At 40.0% G+C, this 23,381-nt stretch overlaps 1 protein-coding gene across 1 annotated transcript in view; it reads right to left on the bottom strand.

The window, feature by feature from the left end:
- LOC124721225 (ATP-dependent DNA helicase Q5-like) overlaps positions 1-23,381 on the bottom strand; it is a 309,692-nt gene that overhangs the window by 37,141 nt on the left and 249,170 nt on the right. The window contains exon 11 of the mRNA XM_047246081.1: positions 17,910-18,098. Coding sequence (XP_047102037.1) covers positions 17,910-18,098 — 189 coding nt within the window. The remainder of the gene's footprint in view (positions 1-17,909; positions 18,099-23,381) is intronic.

Raw genomic sequence — 23,381 nt, 5'->3', positions numbered from 1 at the left:
TTAAACAAATGGCTCAAAACGCCTTTAGTCATGTACTAGAGAAAATTTATGCTCCTAAGGCATACAATCATAAATCATATTTAATCTGAATTTATTATTTCTGGGCCGGAACACTGAACCAATGCTCTGTACATTCGTGACACAATTGTATTTCATTTACTTAACTGTCTCATCTTTGATTACTTTATTCTTAGAGATAGTATGAGTATGATTAGTGGTTGTTTTCTCAGCTTCCATGTACATGTGAGTAACTTTTGGTAATAGCACAGTTTTGAGTGTTCAAAACACACTACGTTTAGTTGACTACTAAATCCACTTATTGGTCCTCTGCTGTTGTCAGTTCCACATCTGCAATTACGTACTTACTTACTTAGAAGTGTATTTATACTGAGCTAAAATAGTGTTTTACGTCTGTCAGTATGTTATTTATTTATTTTGCTAGTGTATGTACTTATTTAACACTCACTCTATTAATATTTAAAGCATAGGATAGCACATTTATTTCATATCTTTAGTGTATTGCAGCTGATCAGTTTGCTCACGTGGCAATCCATTTCCACTCAATCGGACGCTGAAACCTCAGGTAGTCTCTCTCGGACCTACCACTAAAGTGCATCAAGTAATTATGGACGAGCGTAATGCTAAATTCCTTAAACCTATAGGACACCATGAGCTGCTCTGTCTCATCTAACATAAGGGTACCTATGGTCGCATTCACTCCTCCAACTCATAACCTCAATACGTGTAGGTGTATCCTGTCACACACTACACTAAAATAATGGCCAGCTCCAACCTTATAAATACTTCAGGGACGTGTCCTTCACGTCTCAACCACAAACACTGCTCAATTCCATTACACTGCCTTTCCTTGCTATACCAGGTGAGTTTATCCTTACAACTTATCTGCATATTTTTCATAACACTAAGCAATCTCTTTTATTATTAATTAGTTAGCTCTACAGCATACACTAGGTTTCACTACCATTTCAGATCCTGCTTGTACATGAATTCATATATCTTTTTAAATTACTGTTGATGGACCATTTCCAATAAAACAACACTTTGTACTTACTATATTACCAGGTTTCTACACATACTTGTTACTCCAATATATTATATCTTAATTACTTCATACTTCTCTATTGTTTGTCACTATTAGGTTTGTCACATTAGGTATTTTTCTTCACTAATCGGTAGATAGAATGGTTACATAATTCGTGGCTTGATAGCCATGACAGAAAATTTTCATGTCTGGAAAGAAGAGGTCGAAATTTTTGTGGATAGGAAAGATGAAGAATGAGTGAGACCTGAAAGGGAAAGAAGATCTCACACAGCTGGGACTGCACAGCTGCCACACTGTGTAGAGGTTACAGAACAACCTCCTCCCTACAGCATTCATTAGCTTAATGCTGTATTGATAATTATACTGGAAAATTTAGTATTTGGAAAGAAAATGTCGAAATTTTTGAAGACAGGAAAGAGGAAGAATGAGTGAGACCTGAAAGGGAAAGAAGATCTCACACAGCTGGGACTGCACAGCTGCCACACTGTGTAGAGGTTAAAGAACAACCTCCTCCCTAGAGCATTCATTAGTTTAATGCTGTAAAGAAGGGTTAGAAATTTTAGGTGGATAGAAAAGATGAAGAGTGAGTGAGACCTGAAAAGGAAAGAAGATCTCACACAGCTGGGACTGCACAGCTGCCACACTGTGTAGAGGTTAAAGAACAACCTCCTCCCTACAGTATTCATTGGCTACCTATGAATCTGGCAGGTCGATCTGAAAATACTTTATGATGCCTTTTTAGAACCTGTCTCAGTTCTTCCTTCTGATTAGCTGAAATCTTATCGATTTCCTGCAATTTAGTTTCTATTTTGTCTAAAATAATTGCTTCTTCTTCTTCTTCTGTATTCAGCTTATTGTTATTAAGATTAACACCTTTGTCCCAATACCTCCTATTTTTCAGAACTCGTATAGGCAGCTCCCAAGTTTCATGATTAGTTACTACATGTTTATCACTAAAAGGTACTATAATTACTCCGGTTATTGGCCAGACCATTTTTAACTGGCTTCTTTCAAAATCAACAACACTCTGATATTTTGACAAGAAATCTATGCCAATTAAAACCTCAATACTGAGATTGTTTACAATTAAACATGGATGATCAATTAAATTACCATTAATGTTAAAGGGTAGTAAAGCTTCTTGCTTTACCGTTTTTGAAACCTTGCCCGTAGCACCAATTATTCTTAGTCCTGATACCCTCATTACTGTAAGCTTGTCTTTACCAGGTAATGCATCAAAGAAGGACTGAGATATTGCACTCACCTCACTTCCACTGTCTAAGAGACAACGTACATTGATACCCAACATATTCACTATTATTATAGGGTGGCTTATTCTAGGTTGTACAGGTGGTTCCTCGCATTCATCTAATAGTTCCTTTTGGATTTGTCTCCAACTAAAGTGATCGACATCTGTCTTCATTACATTTAGGTCACAGTGTGTAGGGGTTTCCTGAATTACATTTTCAGCTGCCTTTTCCAGTCGGTCTATTAATTTTAAATCGAAACACTGCACGACTTCATTACATTTAGTTTGCTGAACATGACCCAAATTACTGTAGTCTGAGCGATTCTGCGCCTCCAGACCGGGCATAACATTAGTTACAGCTAAACCACTTTCACCATTATCGTCGGTTTCCTTCTCAAGTGACAACTGGTCACAGCTACTGGGTTCATCGACCCCAAACAGCCTACCCTCTACATTCTCACTTATCTCCTGTCCTAACTCTATTAGTACATTATCAATATCCTGCACAGGCACTTTAGATAAGAGCACATCATCCTCATCGTAAATATAAGCATGAATTTCTTCTGCTTCTTCACCTGTCAATTCAGTATTTTGTAGCTCATCCCTACTGTTACACTGCTGCGCCTTCTCTTTCTCTTCCCACTTAGAAAGCGTCTCTAACACGGTATCTATCAAATACTGTGAGTGATCTAATATTTCTGTTGTATCCTTAGGTGCTACCGACTCTTCATCCACATGTTCAGTTTGAGTATTCTGATCTGTCTTACCAATTCCCGTAACTACTGGCTTAGGAAAAGTAACCGCCTGGTGAGCGCCAGTCTCCTCATAGACGGGAACTAGTTTTCCTGCCTCGGCCTACTATCGTTTCCTTTAGTTTCATTATAGTTGACTGGCATAGCATTACTTCCCGTACTGTTGTTTACATGCATATTTCTGTTTGGAACAAAATTATTATCCCTTGGACGCCATTGTTGGTTCTGATAATTATTTCCCCAATTCCTACCTCTCTTAGGATGGTGAACACCTACTGTTCTGATGTTTACATTGCCATTTTGCTCGTTCCTAAAATTACTATTATTATTATTGGCGTTACGGTTATTACGTGCTTGCTCCTCATTGGCAGCAACACGTTCTACACGTTCCAAATATTCAATGAAGCGATCCAGATTGTCTCTAGGGGCAGATATAATTCTAGTTTGCCAGTACCATGGCAGTTTGGCTTCCAGACCTAGTATAATCATTTCTGGTTTTAGCTTTTCCGCCAAATGTGACAAACGTGAAATCCATGACCTAGCAAACTCTTTAATAGATTCCTTGCCTGCATTGAAGCGTTTTCCACTCCAAAATTCTCTCAACACTTCATTTTGCTTATTGCTAGACCAATATTCATTAATAAAAGCTGTTTTAAATTCCGCTAATGTTTTACATTTCAACATAACATCAGCTGACCAACGCATGGCGTCACCTGCTAAATGGCTTCTAATAAATGAGATTTTCTCTCGCTCAGACCAAGTTGGTGGAATCACATCTTCAAAATCGTTCCAGAAATCTAGCGGGTGAATATTTTTATCTGGATCGAACCGCAAGAACTGCCGACACCCGATAAAAGCGGCGTTTGCAGCTACAACTTGTTGTATACTACCATTACCAGAAGTTACTGAAGCTACTTTACTCTCAATGTTAGCAATGTTAGTACTTATATTTTCTACTTTCATTTCAACATTATCTACTCTTTGCACAATATGAGTAGTGTCAGTTTTGATTGCTTTTACTTCTGCTTGACATATGTTTACTTTTATATTAACATCTTTAAATCTATCTGAGCACAGTTCAGATTCCGCTTCGATCTTTTCTGTTAACTTGTGCTCCAGCTTCGCATCTTCCATTTGGAAGTCTTTGCGAACCTCAGCAACTTCGGATTTAACTGTTTTATACATTTCAGAAAACTGTTGAGCAACCTTTTTCTTAATATCCTCATGATTGCAATCAATTTTGTAATTCAAACTGTCTAGATCCTCTTTCAACTTATTGCAACCAGCCTTGAAGGTATCGTCCATTACCTCCAATCGTTTATTAAAATTTGTTTGGCTGGCCAAAATTTCAGACTTTAATTCAGCGTTCATTCTAGCATTACTGGCTGACATTTCAGCATTACTGATTTTGACCTGTTCACTTATTTCAGCCTTTAATTCAGCATTCATTCTAGCATTACTGGCTGACATTTCAGCATTATTGGATTCTAATTTATTGTTCATTGCCTCAAACAGCATATTAAAATTTGTTTGGCTGGCCACAAACCTGTTATTTACTTCAATTATATCAGATTTTAAATCAGCTGTCATTCTAGCATTACTGGCAGCTATTGCTTGTAATATAACATTTAGATCAACAGCCCCAGCATCTTTGGGTTGCTCACTAGCTGGCTTTTTATCACACTCAGGTGACGAAAAACTAGCTCCAATACCAGAATCATCAAAACTAAATGAAACTTCTGATTGATCAGTCATATCTAACTGCTCCTTCTTAAACTCTACCATCTCTGTTGACTGTTTTATTTTTAATTCATCAGAGAAACTATCATCCAATAAATTTACCATTTCTACTTTCCGCTTTACTACAGGAGTCTCTATTATTGAATCATTGCCCCTTCCCACACTACTGTCAGGAGACAATACTTCATATTTCACCTTAACATTACTACTTTCAAACATATTTACACTTGAACCGATGTCTGTATTTACAGTTCCCTCAACAGACATAGGTTCTGATTTAAGTTTAACCTCAGTTTCTTTTGGCGGTTCCATCGCCGACAGTCTTTTAGTACAGGTTAGTAAAATTTTTAACAGCTTTTCACTTAACTTAGTTCCTTCTGCACGACGTATGGCGTTGCCGGCGCGGCGTACCAGGATTCCTGATGCGACGTGGCACGTTGAACTGCAGACGGCTCTCCGACGGCTGTTGTGTGTTTGCGTGGCCCGCAATTGCAGGCTCTGCGCCGGCTGCTCCAGGGGACGACTGCGGTGCGGCGAGACTTGCTTCTCGCGATGCCGGCAGCACCGCTAGACTCAGTGCCAGCTCCGTCAATCCAGATGCGTTGTTAATCCAATTGCGTCGTCCATATGCTCACGTAACACATTCACTCCAGAATGAGATTTTCACTCTGCAGCGGAGTGTGCGCTGATATGAAACTTCCTGGCAGATTAAAACTGTGTGCCCGACCGAGACTCGAACTCGGGACCTTTGCCTTTCGCGGGCAAGTACTCTACCAACTGAGCTACCGAAGCACGACTCACGCCCGGTACTCACAGCTTTACTTCTGCCAGTACCTCGTCTCCTACCTTCCAAACTTTACAGAAGCTCTCCTGCGAACCTTGCAGAACTAGCACTCCTGAAAGAAAGGATATTGCGGAGACATGGCCGCAGGAGAGCTTCTGTAAAGTTTGGAAGGTAGGAGACGAGGTACTGGCAGAAGTAAAGCTGTGAGTACCGGGCGTGAGTCGTGCTTCGGTAGCTCAGTTGGTAGAGTACTTGCCCGCGAAAGGCAAAGGTCCCGAGTTCGAGTCTCGGTCGGGCACACAGTTTTAATCTGCCAGGAAGTTTCAACACATTCACTGTTCTATACTCAGTTGCGTGTCGCATTTCACTCGCGAATCCGAAAAGTTAAAAATCACTTTCACTTAGTTGAGTTTCCCGGCCGATGCACCATATGTGGGGCGGCGGAATGAGTTTGTAAAAATAATAATTTGCTGCATAAACGCTTGCATGTAGAAATCAGTTTCTAGCTTTTAGAATGTTGTTAATGCTGTCTTTTGCCGTTCTCAACACTGGCTCTCTATTTACTCCGTGACCCCCAGAAAGTGATTTAATAAAACTTGGAGCCAGTAAATAGATATCCTAGTGCCCACTTTACCTGAGAATGTTCTTATAGCTGCAGCTTATAGCTCTGAGGAATTAGGAGATTGTCCGGGATTTCTAATCAAAAACGGTTTTCCAAAATAGTTGAGTATATTCTGAAATTCACTGATAAAAACCACAAGTATCCCTACAACCTAACTAACAGAACAGTTCAGAGTCTAATACGCTGATGCAACTATAAATGTCCGAATCAAATGTTAAAAAGAATGCTCGCCAAAATTTGATGAAAATATTTCATCAAACGCCACGCTAAATATTTGGTAGAATGTCTGTCCCGCGACGGCACATGAAAATTACGACAATACGCAAACTGAAGCTAGATAATGAAAATCATCCCAGAATTAACACTTCACATGAAATGTTTTCATGGTTCCGCGTATCTCTAGTAACTTAATACGGCACCCGAGGCTGTTTGTAGCAGATACACTGATGCGACGCGACTACCGACACAGATGGCGTGTCATTCAGCGTCTGGAGAGAACTGGGGCCTTCCTTCCTCGCGCAGTGTTCTTATATATAAAGCCGCGGTGCGGACGGCTGAGGGAACACCTGATTAAATCCGCTCTCCCGACTAGCCGCTGGGCTAGTAACGCACCACTTCAAGATACATAATAATTTATAGCTTCTTTGGCTGATGGCCGAAGAAGCTCTTAATTTAAACGTGCATTCAGCACGCAGGTAAGTATTGATAATAAAATTTTGACGTGGCTAAGTTAAATACTTTGAGCGAGAGAATTAATTAAATTACACTGCACGCAGCAGATGAGCTCTGAACTGTCCCTTTTGAGATCCGCTATCGCTATAATTTTATAGGTATTAAAAAGAAACTTTACACATTTTCATAATCATAGCGAACCTCCAACCTATTTAAATCTAAACATCCTAGCCTTATTTACTAGCCTACTTAATCTATCTTGCTTCCTTCAGTTTTGAGACGAAACCAGAAAATCATAAATTTCCACTAAAGTCTTAATTTGTGAAATCCAAAGTACTGTTTTTATTAAATCATTATGGAAGATGAATCTAAATATAAATTTTGAAGTCTCTAGCTCTTTTCTGTTGCACCAATGATTTTTCCAGAAAAACGTCCAAATCTCGGAAATGGCTGAAGTTATCGAACTGATATTTAACACACATTAATTTAGTATTATTTCTGACATGCTAGAAAAGTTTTAGTTCATTTGCTTGATTTTTAAGGTATTGCGCAACATTTATGACGTCAGAGCTAGTTACAGCAGACTGGCTGGCACACAATGGAAACTGATGTGAATTTACTACAGCGTGAGTAGGCTGCTTCCCTACACCACCTCCCCACTACAACTCAGACTGCTCTGTGCATCAGCCCCAGATCTACGATATTTCCGAACCAGGGAGATTTAGATAGTGGCGCCCAGCTACACATCTGTAGCCGGAAGCGGGAGAAGGTACTACTCATACGCGATTCAGATGCGTATGCGCAAGAGCCCGCCCGCAACTGCTCAAATGAATCTCATGTAAACAGCTGTCATGTCACACTCATCGGAGGCAATTTGTTGTTAGGAAGCACTGCATATTCTTCCAAAGCCTTTGACACACATTGGTTGGCAGACGCTTGTAGGAGTGTTTTATTGTTGTATATGGCGTATTTCCTTTGCGACTTAAGTTTTTTTTTTTTCCTTCCTCGTTCATGTTTTGTTGCTGCAGTATTATTCTGCAGAAGCGGGGTACAGTAGTATCCTTCGTTAGAGAATTGGTTCTTACCAGTCAAAATCACAAAAATTTAACTGGCAACTAAAACAATGAAAAGTTCCCGGAATTCTAAAAAATTCTCGGGTTTTTCCCGGATGTCCCGGGTCGTATACACCCTGTACAACATTCACAACTCCTCTTTTGTGTCATCCATAAGGAGTACTACGAGTACAATTTAGCCACCTGTATAGATGCCTAATAGTGAGAATAACCACTGAACATTCAAGGCACACTCAATAGAGGGGTCCAGTGGAAAAGGGGCACATGCCACCCGAGTATGTTGTGTCAGGAAATGGGAATTAAGGAAATACGATTTCGTGTAGTAATGTGAACTCCTGCTGTAATACCAAAAGTTGTTACAGTAATTAGATGGTGTTTTGTAAATACTATTAAATATTACGCCACATTGTTACAATTTAAAGTACAGAAAATGAAATCCTTGACATGTAGACACATTACATAGCATGTCATTAATAGTCAAACTCCTCATCAATGTTCTCCTGTTCCATTATATCGTCATTACCATCACTTATCAATGACTGATAAAAACTTGAATATATTGGAGGCACAAATTGCAGCAAGCTTTGAAGTCCTTGAACCTTGCAGCCTTAATATGACATCCATTTGGATACTTAGGAGCTAACAGGCAGTCTGCAAGCTTCGTAAATTGTCCACGACACTTCTGTAAACTAACTCGCGCAGGTTTCTCAGTTCGGTTGTGTGAATATTTGATATATACAGAATGTTCACCACTCATTAATCTAAACACCAATGTGTTTCTGATGTCTGTAGGCTCCTTGTCAATAGTAATGTTATGTTTGACGATGCTGTTCATTATAGACGACAAAGACATGAAGTCATCTTTCTTCATTTCAACTACAATGAATGGGTTCTTATTCTTGCTCTTTCTTATAAGTTCAACCCATTTTGATGGACTGTACACAGCCTGTGTCTTTCTTTTCAGCTTCTCAATAACTTCAAAATCCCTGTCACATGGCAGGAACACATGACAAGGGAGGAGAAATTTGTACTCAACATCAAAACATTTTTTATCTAGGACGTATAACCACAGACCTAGGATAATCTAGTTTTCACTTTGTTCAACACATGAATCAGAATAAATGACGAGCCTTTGATGACGTTCTTCCTTCACCATGTCTAAAACCTTTAAAACGCAGCTAGCTACTTCATCGGCCCCTCTAGATGCAACATTCTTGGACCAGACACACTTCACTGCCTTCTCATCACAAGAATACTGAATACAGAAATTATATGTCCAAACTTGGCTCTTATAAAAAACTGTTTCTGTCACAATATATGGTGTTGACAATGCTTCTTGTAAGTCCATGCATAAAACGAGTACATCACTACCATCCTGTTTTGACTCATGAGTCACTTTTCAGAGCACTGTATGCAGCTCCAGTTTTCTCAAGGTGTAGTTTGATGTCTGTGGATTCAGTGTTACTACATGCCTTAGCAGAATCACAAATACGACATGTATCACTGAACAGCAATTTAAAACCAATATTATACCCCATACTGAAAATGATTTCATACACATGTTGTTTCACTGAAACTTCACTTGTATTTTTAAGATCCTCACAGTACAAACAATACATTCCAGCAGTCGAGTGAACAGAGTTTTTGTCAGGCTTGTTCAGATTCTGCATTTTACTGTAATGTGATGTGTACCTTAGAAACATTTTGATGTGATTTCTAACCTTATTTTTCTCTCGTTATCAATGGCAGGAGGTCTGTTAGAATGCTTGCATCCTCTATCCTGTCAAGGCATTTGTACAGATACACATGTTGTAGATTCATGACTCTCAGTGTCACATTCTTCATTGCTACGGACAGTCCTCAAACGTTTAACAGAAATGGCATGAACAGCTTAAAATGCAGTCCTACACACTTCAACCTCAGTAACTGGAGTGTTACAAATAAAATACCTGGAAGGAACCTTCCTCTGGCTTACTGTTGGAACCTTTCTCTTCTTTGGACACACATTTTTGCACTTATTAAGTTGCACTAATCCAGTTCTTCATTCAGTGTTGAGTATTTGCAGAAACTAGTTTTGCAGCATGGATCACTGGCACTACGAAACACATTCTCAGGCACAATCTCATTTTTTTGGGATTTATATTATTGTCCATTGTTTCTTCGCCTCTTCCTTTCATAATTCTTTTTTTTTTCTTTTTTTTTTTTACGTACTGTTGCATTTTCTTCATGGGTAACATTAATAGCAACACCTATTGCCGCCATCTTGGAAACATATGAACAACATTTGAGAAACACTTTCTGATTGGTTTTCAGAAACCAAATCAACCAATGAGACAAATCAACTCCTGAGACATAGAGATACAATCAATATGGGCCTCAGGGAATGTGTCAGTCCTGAATAACAGCAAATGTAATATGCTCTCTTTAAAGGAATGGGCACATGCCACTGTGCTAGAAGTTCCCACCTACAATACTAGATGGCATCGGCTGTCTTCCTGTACCAAAATCACTGCACAGGTGGCACGTATCCCTTTTCCACTGGGCCCCTCAATTATGGTCATAACAGATGTAAGTGGTAGAATGGTGCTATAGGCTGCAGCATCACTTTGCAGCCTGTCTCTTTCTGGATCTCCCCATCAATCTCCTTAATAGATTTCATGGGCTTTCAAATAATAAATGATGAATGGTGATGTGGTGACGGCCCTCAACTATGTACCCTCAGACTCAAAGTTGAAATATTGAAGTTTTGGTTGGTTTCGTTGTCTAGGGTCTGGGATACGTAGTCGCCATATTACAAGACAAATACTGCTGAGTCTACAATATACGGCAGCAACGACCGTAACATTCTACCATGCCATCCCCAATCAGCCTCACTAGAATCACACTCCTCCTCCATATACCAATTTGTACGAACTTCATTACACAAACTATCCTCATCCACACTATTTACTTCAGCCCTCTCTGAATTTTCCGTTAGTTCTTCCACACATTTTGCAGATTCACTGCCCACAGGATGCACAATTTTACTGTTTGTCCCTTCCAAAATATCAACACTTGCAGCTTCAACAAAATGACAGATCAATTCACTGTTAAACACTTTATCTTCCTGAAATAATACATCAATGTCTAAGCCATCACCACCATAAATATTCATCACAGCAACCTTATCTGCTGATACAACATTTAAATCACTACAAAATTTCGCATCAGAAACCTTACTTTTCTCCGTTGACAAATTAACTTTACATGACTCATAGACAACTTTATCCTCCGCCGCTGCATTACAGAGATCGCTGCTACCTTGTTGTACAATTTTGGGGCTTCCAGACTTGCTACCTTCCGCTGTGATCGGACAAAAATCAGCACACACTGCCACTTCTACACACTTTTCATACAGATCAAACCCTCCCCCCCCCCCCCACCCCTCTCGATCCTATTTTACATACATTCTCACATTCACACTCTGACAAACATTTTAGATCCACAAATTCATCAATATGTTTCGTTTCACCTTCATTCATGACTAGAAACGCGTAAATTTCTTCCTCTGAAGTATCAATACCAGTAGCTTATACATCATTACATAAATTACCATTATTCTGTTCCTTTAAACAGAAATCATCTACCTCCGCAGATACATTTTTAACTTCAACTGCTGGCGAGACCAATGCTAAGCCTCCCTTAGTAACATTGACGCTTTCTGCCGAAACACAATCACTCTCACTTGCAGCTGGCGAGACCAAAGCTACTCCACCTTCACTAACATCGATGCTTTTTGCCGACTCACAAATACTTGCTACTACAACACCTTCCTTACTGCAATTGCTACTATTTGCTAATACCTCTTCAGAACTCTCCACACAATTTGCTTTCATAAAATTCATCTCCTTTTTAACTTCTTTTTGAACCACTGAATCTTTCCATTCACCACCATTCACACACTCATTCGTTACACATTCATAGCTCACATCGTTCCCCGCAAATTTATTCCCATTACTTTTACGTAAATCTCTCACAAACCTACGCTTCCACCATTCGTGCTTTTATTGAAAGAGCAACCTATATAGCCTTCCTCTTTAACATACCCCATATTACATATTTGTTGCCTTTCTCCAATCCTATCAACATTTCTACCATTACCATTATCTCCAGTCCTTTTCATTGCCTGTTCAGATCGCCATCCCCAGACCTGAGACATGGCGAACATCAGTGTCCCGACTGGTTGTTACACGATTGCACTTCACGCGAATTTCTCCTGTCAAATCTGTGTTCTTTGCTCAAATCCCGTTCACAGAAGTTATCACTCCTGTTCGTTCTCTGGCCATTCTGCTCATTTAACCTACTATCTCCCTTTGAATTCCTTTGATTTCTCTCACAATTATTATTTTGGTGATGATTATTTGGATTCCCATTTTGATAACTACCACCCGGTTTGCTCTGAGGTTTGAACTTGAAAACCCTCTCTAATTTTTCCACAAACTCTAGAAATTTGTCCACGGAATCACATGGACTATGGACAAGATCCCATTGCAAATTTTCAGGTAGTCGCCTTTTTAACGTGGTGATTTCCGTCAAAACCCCCAACGGATTTTCACATGCATAAGCTCGACAAATTCACACTTGCAAAAATCTCTCATCGTCCCATTACCGTACCTGTAAATTGGCCTGTTTAAGAATTCATTTTTGATCTGCGTCTGTTTTGCCTCGCTCCAAAATTTATTCAAAAAACACTTTTCGAACTCTTTGTACGATTCGCACGAACTACATTTAACATTTGCCCAAGACTGTGGTTCTCACTCCACATGCCGTTTAACGTATTTTATTTTTGCTTCGTCTGACATGCCGTGAACAAAAGCGTCCCTACACGCAGCCAAGAAATTTACTGGGTTATATCTTCTGTCATCTACGTAACATTTCACAGATCTGGTATTTGCCCAAAGGATATTTATAACCGACGTGGCCTGTTGGAAGGCTAACGAATTTAAATCATTTTTTATCTGTTGCATTTGATAAGGGAATCTATTTTACCTTTAACTGTGCTCACTTCTTTCTCCCCCGCATCTACACGATTGGAAATGTCACTAATTGCTAAATTTATATCACTTTTATGAGCATCTTGCACTTTTATACGGTCACTTACCTTGCACCTCAAGTTCCGTCTCTATCTTTTCCACTTTTCCCCCCAAGATCTATTTCCAATGATTCGATTTTAGATTTTACTGTTACAACTTCATGTGTAATTTTCCCCATATCCACTTGGACACATTTTAATTCATCAATTGCTTTTTCAAGGTTACCCATAATTTTTTCAACGTCCTCTTCCACAGCGGAACCTATTTCAGTTCGCATTGTACCCATATCAGTCCAAATTGTATCCGTAACTGTTTGAATTGTACTGATATTACTTGCCATTGTATTCATATTATTTCCCAATCCCTGGATCATTTGCATTAGCTGGGACATCATATCTCCCCACATTCATTCCCCTTGCCTGAATTCCTAGTAGTTACACTTTCACGCCTGGATTTTGGACTAACCAGCTCACTTCCGTTTCCAGAATTACACATACTAGGTGACTGTTTTATATCCGCAAAGTCTATAAGTGGAGCTTGAACTTCAGAAACAAACACTATCTCTCTATTTGCGCAGGCACTTATCTGATCTGAGATGGTTCCCTCTGCCATGGTGATGCTGTCGGTTGTAGTGGAAGTCGACATTGAAGACCGCCCTGGAGTACTCGAAGAAGCTGCCGTCATACTGCCGTTGGTCTGCGTCTGTGACTCGAGAAGTCGCCTGATGTAGCTGCTGTTGGTTACCGCATGTTCCAACCGTATCCAATACAGCTGTCCATTAAACACGCTAACCGCTACTGTTCCCTGCACTCAACTTATTTAGACTCTAAGCGCCCACACACATTGCCTTTAACATGATAGATTAGGACCTCTGATGGCAGCATGTGTTAATTGTCAAAATTACTGCGTAATTTCACTATCTATTACTGTGTAATTTCACTATCTCCAGAAACCTACTTGCGGAATAAAACTGATCTCTCAGTGTGTTTTGTGAGAGGTACACTCTACAGAAATCTCTACTGGTTTTGCAAAGGTTTTTACACTTTGCATAGTATGGCTGAATAACAGAGAGCAAAGGAATTACCACTTTGCAGGACCTAAATACCAGACAAGCCCTCAATTGGAGGCTTTCTAATAAACTGATGAAATGAGATGTTCCTCATCTACGTACCCTCAGACTCAACATTGCAATATTAAAGTTTTGGCTGGTTTCATTGTCTAGGGGCTGGGATACGTAGTTGCCACATTACAAGACAAATACTGCTGAGTCTACAGTATACAATATGAATATACACATGAATCGAATGGTCGTAGGTTCCTATCACTCGGCAATTGCGAATGTGATGTAGAAATTTATAAGTAAAAGATTGCAATAAATAAAATCTGTAGGTACTATCATAACGACTTTAAATGATGAGTACGATAGTGGAAGTACTTTTAAGAATGTGGTATATTTCTGTAAAACACTTATGGGGTGTCGAACGTCCAGCAATTAAATAAAATGTAAGTTGAATAACAGGGAAACAATAGATTACTACTGCACGTAATTAGTTATGAACGACAACATAGCTCGTGAGATATTCACTTCTAAACACATACTATGTCTTCACTGTAGAAACCTTGGAAATCTAACAAGTTCACAAGTCCGCACTCCGAAGTATTTCTATCTCACGCGACCATGTGCAAACCACTCCACACTCCAAGTCTCTCCGCTGACTCTGCGTCCGTCGTGCCATAGTGTCCAGCACTTCCCGTGTCCTGTGCCGTACTCTCCAGAACTCCCCTGTGTCCTCTCCAGAAACAATGCTCCTCCCCAACCTCCATACATTTAAGGGGGATAGGACGTCAAACGGACCGACTTGGAGCAGGAGAGGCACACCAGGACATTTTAATTTCCACTGTCTATACTTTTACAAGTAGATTCATAAAACTTTGTCAGCATGACCAAGAAGAATTCAGGATTCACACTCGTACCAGCGGAAATTCAAAAACATAACAAAATAATTTTTTTTACATGAGAAATTTCATCATTTTTTCACTTACTATTGGCTGCATTTGCTATAGGTACACTTTTCTTCGTAAGTAAGAGAGACTGTTCGAAGAATTTTGCACAGCATACAAACCATACTCACAGTGTCTGAAACTCTAGAATCTATTTAATTTATGAAAAAATGAATGAGCTGTTACGTTTTAAACTTTATGTTTAGAAAAAAAATCAAATTTTGTAATTAATTATCTCAATTTTTACCACAGTTTTTAATAGATTTGGAAAATTCTAGAGTTTCATACACCTGTAAGTATGGTTTGTATGCTGTGCAAAATTCATCAAAGAATCTCTCTTACTTGTGAAGAAAGATGTACCTATGGCAACAAATGCAGCCAACAGTAAGTGAAAAAATGATGAAATTTCATACCTAAAAAAAAATTATTTTATGTTTTTGCACTTCCACTGCTATGAGTGTGAATCCTGAATCCTTCCCGGTCATGCTGACAAAGTTTTATGAATTTATTTGTAAGAGTATAGACAGTAGAAAATAAAATGTCCTGTGGTGCCTCTCCTGCTCCAAGTCGGCCCGTTTGACGTCCTACCCCCCTTAAAAAACTTGCAATTAAATAAATATTCCTATGGCTGGACCATAAACATGCTCTAACACACATTATTAAATACATAAACAAATTAAATAAACGTATATCAAAGGAATAGCAACAAAAGGTAGGCCAGTAGCCTAATGTCTCTGTGCTTTCTAAAACACAGTAAATATTTAGCCAATTTCTTCATGAATAATATATATTGGATATAAACAAAGACATAGATGAATAAATATCTTTACAAGCATGCTGCTATCGTTTCTTCATTTAACTGTGGAGAACTTATGGCTTGACGCGATCGATAGTAAGGGGCCAGTTTGATCTCTAATAACTCATGTACTATTTAAGTTACATGCCTGTAATTTATACCAATTTAGGTTTACAGTAATAGCTTTCTAAAGACACATAGATCAACGAAATCAGATGAACTATTTAGATTTTGGAAATTCGTTGCTGGGTGGTACTTGTATAACTTATCGTCAGATATTAAACTTTAAAGTAATAAATATATTGAAAATCTGATTACACCATCAGAATCGTTGTGCAAATAGTGGTAATGTACATGTTTCTTTTTGAGGTATCATGATTCATCTGGCTACTATTAATTTCTATATGAACTGTGAAATGTCTGCCATTAAGGTTTCACAAAGTCCACCATCTTTGGCACTCCCAGCGTGTCTCCTTCACTGACACAGCATCACAATGGAATTCCCAGCCACGCGGCTGGACCACGCACTGGGGCTACCCCACTCATCCGTCTAATGTTCGGCACCACATGTTTGCTGCTGGGCCCCAGCTGGCTGAGCAGCCCATGTGGCCAAGCCAACTTGGAATTTAGAATATCATCAGGGTGCCACAACTCGCCCGTTACTTTACAATGTACAGGACTAATTTGCATAAATTCTCATTTATAGCGTAACATAATGCCAAAAGACTGGATGAAAAATATAATCACAGGATGAGTTACTTAAATGTATAATTCATTATAAGGCTAAAGGTGAAAGATAATCCTTGAAATGGCAGCAAACATTCTCAGCCGATGATGAATCATGGTAGCAGAAGGACTTCCTTAAGAAACTGAAACTTGCTTCTGTGAATGGGACAACTTTCAAGCATTGACCATTGTGGTGGAAACTTCGAGTACTGATTAGCCCAAAAGTGTAGTCGAAGAGGAGTTGCAACCAACTACGAGAGGACTTCAAAAATAAATTACACATGCTTTTCCACCCTAAGACCACTGCGCAACAAGAGTGGTGCATTATTAGAAGAGTGTACATGTTCTGCGTTCCCTACAGAGACAGTGCTGTAACAGTAAGGTTAACTAGTGCATCACAGTGTGCGAATAAAATAGTGCAGCAATTAGAAACATCCTTCAAATCTGAAGTATGCAGGACGATATGATTATTCTGAGAAATATGTCAAAATAGCACACAGATTTTGGTGGTACATGGACCAAATGCAATGTTGCATCTAGCCTTAGTGAAATGATTCCAATAATTTGTCAAAGGCCACACAGACTTCGGTGGTGTTGATAAGGAAAGAAGGCCATCAACACTGACCACAGACAAAAGTGTCCAGGCAATCGGGGAACTGATTTGCAGCAATCACGGATTTTCCAGTGATGAGGACATTCGCAAAGTACTTCTCGAATGGCTCTGTGATCTAGGAGCAGATTTCTACCAAATGTTCAGTTCCTTGATGATATATATCCACTCCTGCATCACAGAGCCATTCACTGAGCACTCTGTGAATGTCATCATCATTGGAAAACTGGTGATTGCTGCAGATCAATTCCCCAAATGCCTGGACTATGCTGAAAAACAGAGTTGTATCTGTGTGACTTTGAAGTGTAGTGCAGCATTAAATAAGAGTTACTTAGTATGCCAAGTAATGTGTAACTTACTTTTTGAAGTCACCTTTTTATTGCAGTCAAAGAACTTTTGTCAATGATCATTTATTATTCACACTATAATATGCCCTAGTTCAGTTGCCAAAATTCAGCAGCTAAAACTCCCTGTGTTAAGGTAACTCTCTTGGTAACTGCAAATATACTTCTCCCCATATTGTCAGCAGCTGGAGATGCTCAGAGAGTGTGGGAGTGGATGGAATGAAACTGCAGTTGTGAGCTTATTACCAGCATGAGTATAAACAACTATTCTTAGTTAAAAAAAAATTTCAAATATGGTATCCATGTATAAAAGAATAATCAAACATATAATACTTATTAAAAAGTTACTTAATTCTGTTTTTAGAATCTCTCATAAAATTTTAGCAAAAATAATTTTTGACCTACCATTTTTGATACTGAATGGCGATAAAGACTAGCAACAGTGCAATTGGAAAAAATATCATATTCCATATCTATTGCACAAGTTTCAATATCCGATCTTGTAAGTTCAACCTCAGGAGGATCTACAATTTTGCTTGTCGAATGATTTTTGGATAATGCTTCAGTCAAAAGATCCAGATAAGCTTCACGAGCCTGAAACACAATAAAACACGAGCAGATGAGAGAAATGAAATACTCCCTGCTTTACACTCAGATTCGTTATTCCTGAAATTAAATCATTATGTGTGTTACTGAAAACAACAAATGATACAAAAAGGTAATATGTGGAACATGGAAATTCTGTCCAAGCCATGGGGCTCATGTTTTACAGTTGCCTGCCTTGCTAATGCTGAATGGACTTTGCACAGAGGTGTTAAAAAGCATGAATGGGTGTCTTATACAAAGAAGCAAATCACTCTTATTTACATTTCGCTGAATAATTAGACCCATTTTAATATGCAAATTTTTAGTTTGTCTCTCTGTCCCAACTGCTGAAATTCAAGGTTGGCTGCTGAAGAATAACAAAAATTAGCATGCTCAGGACCTCCTACCATATAAAAGGGGGGGGGGGGGGTAGTTTATATGGAGTTAGGGGTACCTTAGGATCAGGTAAATTGTCGATTCTTAAGTTTTGCTTTCCCATATGCATTCCTGCTACAGAGCTTGATGTCAGTATGTCCAGTATGCATTATAAAATCCCTCAGGAAAACAGTGTCCAGGTCTGGAAAGAAGTCTAATGGCATTTAGTACATCTGCTGTGGGAGCCTCGTCTGAGGTAGATGAGGCCCTGCCTGGTGCTACTGATAGTGCAGGGTGCAGCCATCTTCAGGTTGTGGCTCATGTCAGCACCAATGATGTCTGTTGCTCGGGCTCCACGGCCAACCTCAGATCCTACAGGTGGCTGGTGGAAATAGTGGTGACTGCTGGCCTTGCTCGTAGGCTACTAGCAGACATTACAATTTGCAGTATCATACCCAGAACTGATTTGTGTCCTTTGGTTTGAAGCTGAGTGGAGGATCTTAACTACAAGCTCCGTCAGTTCAGTGATGGTCCTAGCTGCAGATTTGTGGACCTTTGTTCTGTGGTGGAGAATCTTAGTATTCCCTTTGATATTTCAGGGGTACACTATACAGAGGAAGCAGCTACTCATGTAGCAAAATACATGAGTGCAATTTTTTAAGCTAGGTGACAGTTGGAGGTCACCTGTTGAACACACGCCAGTCACTATGGGGTGAGCATTGATCGCATACAAAGTAAAGAAACTTTGAGTAATGGCATTTTAACAATACCTCACCAAATATTTGTAACGAAGTCTTTGAATTTATATCCCTCCTGGAAAGATATCACACTAGAATTATACTCAGAAAAAAAAAGAGTTGAAACACACAGTAGAAAGCTCCAAAATATTTAACAAGACATGGAACATCCACACAGATTTGACATCATAGGATGGGTTGTGGTCATTCCAGTTGATGTAATACTACGTCTATCGAGACTGAAACTGTGTCTGACTGCAAAGTCAGGTGAACTTAAATTAATATATGGACTTTTCATCAGTCACACAACTGTACTGCAGTTGTTCAAAGAATGTTTATGTGCAGTATATATATACATATATATTTTGTGTGTGTGTGTGTGTGTGTGTGTGTGTGTGTGTGTGTGTGAGGCGGGGAGGGGGTGTGCACCACAGCTCTGAAACCACTGAACTGATTTCAACAATACATGCTACTTATTGTTAGGAAAGAAGTACTGTTAGCGTAAGAACAACATCCCTCTGGAGAAGAGTGAGGAGGAAATGTACGGGAAAGGGAGGGGGGAGGGGGGGGGGGGAGAGAAGCAGCAATGGACAGAGAGGGAGAGACGAGATGCACAGAGAGAAGGGTGGGCGGAGATGGACAGAAATTTGGGGGCAGATATGGACAGAAGATGGGGGAGGGGGGGGGGGGGCAGGGGGAGATGTATGAAATATATGTGTCGGATGCTTATGCAGGTGAAGCCTTGGGGAAAAAGCTGGTCTATATATGGGCTGTCCCTCCTACAAATTGCCAGGTGCGATTTCTCTAGTGTCTTGGCAGATATTTGTAATTTAATTTGGGCTAAATCCAAACAAATACTGCTCATCACATCTTTCATTGAATGCTCAGTGTCAGTGGAAAGTGCCTGTTTGTTTCCCGTAACAAAAAGTACGTTTTTTAAAGTGGAAATAGAGACAGTACAACACAGAGAATAACTAGTACTCCAACAGCGACAGAGCAGCGCTGCTGCATGGCAGTAGTAGTCAGTGCCAGCCAGGGCCGCGCTGCTCCTCCTAAACCACTGAATGGGCTTCATCCAAATACACACATTAATGTAGGGGGTGTCATACACAATGTGATCAAAAGTCTCTGGACACCTGACTGAAAATTACTTACAAGTTCGTGGCGCCCTCCATCAGTAATGCTGGAATTCAATATTAGCCTTGATGACAGCTTCCACTCTTGCAGGCATACGTTCAGTCAGGAGCTGGAAGGTTTCTTGGGGACTGGCAGCTAGTTCTTCATGGAATGCTGCAGTGAAGAGAGGTATCAATGTCGGTTGGTGAGGCCTGGCATGAAGTCGGCGTTCCAAAACATCCCAAAGGTGTTTTATAGGATTCAGGTCAGGACTCCAGTCCATTACAGGGATGTTATTGTCATGTAACCACTCCACCACAGGCTGTGCATTATGAACAGGTGCTCGATCATGTTGAAAGATGCAATCGCCATCCCTGAATTGCTCTTCAACAGTGGGAAGCAAAAAGGTGCTTAAAACATCAATGTAGGCCTGTGCTGTGATAGTGCCATGCAAAACAAAAATTTGTGCAAGTCCCCTCCATGAAAAACATGACTATACCATAACACCACCGCCTCCGTATTTTGCTGCTGGCACTACACATGCTGGCAGATGACATCACCGGGCATTTGCCATACCCACACCCTGCCATCGGATTGCCATAGTGTGTACCGTGATTCGTCACTCCACACAATATTTTTCCACTGTTTAACTGCCCAATGTTTATACTCCTTACACCAAGTGAGGCGACGTGTGGCATTTACTGGCGTAATGTGTGGCTTATGAGCAGCCACTCGACCATGAAATCCAAGTTTTCTCACCTCCCACCTAACTGTCATAGTACTTGCAGTGAATGATGATGCAGTTTGTAATCTCTGTGTGATAGTCTAGATAGATGTCTGCCTATTACACATTATGGCCCTCTTCAACTGTTGGCAGTCTCTGTCAGTCAACAAACGAGGTCAGCCTGTACGCTTTTGTGCTGTACATGTCCCTTCACATTTCCACTTCACTATCACATCGGAAACAGTGGAACTAGGGATGTTTAGGAGTGTGGAAATCTCGTGTACAGACGTATGCCACAAGTAACACCCAAGCACCTGACCACGTTCGAAGTCCTTGAGTTCTGCGGAGCACCCCATTCTGCACTCTCACAATGTCTAATGAGTACTGAGGTCACTGATATGGAGTACCTGGCAGTAGGTGGCAGCACAATGTACTCTGTTGCCTTTGATTATAACAAATTGTGGAGATAATGGGGTTCCATGCACTGTCCAACTGGTAACCATTATCACAGTTGATCAGCTTTTCTGCCAGGTGTATTTCTGTGCATTCTTTAATAGTGGAGGCCCAAAAACACATTGCTGTGGTCAGAATCATATTTCTGTCGTACTGCATTGAATGTCCAGAGGAAATTCAATGTTAGGTAATAGTGGACTTTCTTGGTTGCAAAAAGCAAATGCGACACTGATGTTCATGGAGCTTTCTTTCACAGTGGGTGTGGTCTGTACTGTGTAAGCCATGTAACATTGACAAGGCGTTTTGAAGATTCCAGCCTTCTGCAATAACAAGCCGACCTTCACTGGTCCCAAAGGGTCTGCACTGCAATCTTAGATGGTGGATGGAAAATCACTTTCACCTGAAATTTACAGAGGAGTCTAGATATTTTAAATGAAGTGTTACCCACAAAATGAAGAGAAGCTAAAGATTTTGCAAGGGTTTTCTCATCTTTATCCACTTCTCCATTTTTGGTTTTAACTGACAATGGCCTGTTAATCTGCTGGATATAATATCTATTTTTTCTGAACACTGTCTTTAGGTGGGTGAGCTCTTTTGACAAACTATCTAGATCTGAGACAGTTTGAGCTCTGTGTACAAGTGTTTTCAGCATGCTTATAGTTTGTGATGGGTAATGACAACTTGATGCTTGCAAATGCAGGTCAGTATGAGTGGCCATACAATATACTTAATGCCCTAGAGAGCCATCACTCTTTTGTTGAACAGAGACATCCAAGAAAGGCACACAACTATCTTTCTCTATTTCGTTAGTGAACTGAATGTTGTAAATTGGTTGAAATGGTGAAGAAATTCCATGAATTTATTTTCTCCACGAGGCCAACCTATGAAAGTATTTTCCACATACTTCCAAAACATAGTTGGTTTAAGGACAGGTGATTCAAGCTCTCTCTCCTCGAAATCCTCCATATGAAGGTTGGCCACCAAGGGAGACAGAGGGCTGCCCATGGTGATGCCATCAGTCTGTTCAAAATATTCTTGGTTGAACATAAAATAGGTTGAGGGAACAGCAAGCCGAAAAAAAGCAGTGATGTCCACCTGAAACTTTCTGCCAACTAGTGTGAAAGAATCTGTGGAGGGACCTTTGTAAAAAGTGATACCACATCAAAGCTAACCATACGGTCAGAACTGCTTAGATGTAGAGCCCCTAGTCTATTGGTAAAGTCAAATGGGTTACAGATGTGATATGAGCATTTGCCCCCCAAAGGTCTCAGCAAAGAAGCAAAACATGTAGCTAAATCGTATGTAGGAGCTCCAACGTTGCTCATTACTGGATGTAATGGAACACTTCCTTATTAATGTTTGGAAGGCCATACAGTCTTCGAGATACACAACCATGCGGTCTTAACATCTTGGTGATCTCTTGAGGTACGGAGGAGGAATTCAGTAGTGCAGGAGTTTTCCACTGCACACATACTGTATGGTCATTATCAATCCTCCTACAGGTAGAGTCACTTAGCAGACCACACATTTTTTTCATGAAACACACTATGAGATAACAAAACAGTTGCATTACATTTGTCAGCCTTCAGTACCACTATATCACATCTGTAACTCAGCTGACTTTCGTAATGTGGCCTCATGAAGATAGATTGATGGAGTTGCTTCACCACATCAACTCCATTTGCAACAACATTCAGTTCACTAAGGAAATAGAGAAAGACGGTTATCTGCCTTTCTTGGATGTCTTTGTTTGACAAAAGAATGATGGCTCTCTTGGGCATTCAGTATATTTTAAGGCCACTCATACTAATCCTCTGTAAATTTCAGATGAAAGTCATTTTCCGTATGCCATCTAAGACTGCAGACTTTTGGGATCAGTGAAGGACA

The sequence above is a fragment of the Schistocerca piceifrons genome, chromosome X (genome assembly GCF_021461385.2).
Source record: "Schistocerca piceifrons isolate TAMUIC-IGC-003096 chromosome X, iqSchPice1.1, whole genome shotgun sequence".
NCBI classification, from domain to species: domain Eukaryota; kingdom Metazoa; phylum Arthropoda; class Insecta; order Orthoptera; family Acrididae; genus Schistocerca; species Schistocerca piceifrons.
This window is presented reverse-complemented; position numbering and strand designations above follow the sequence as displayed.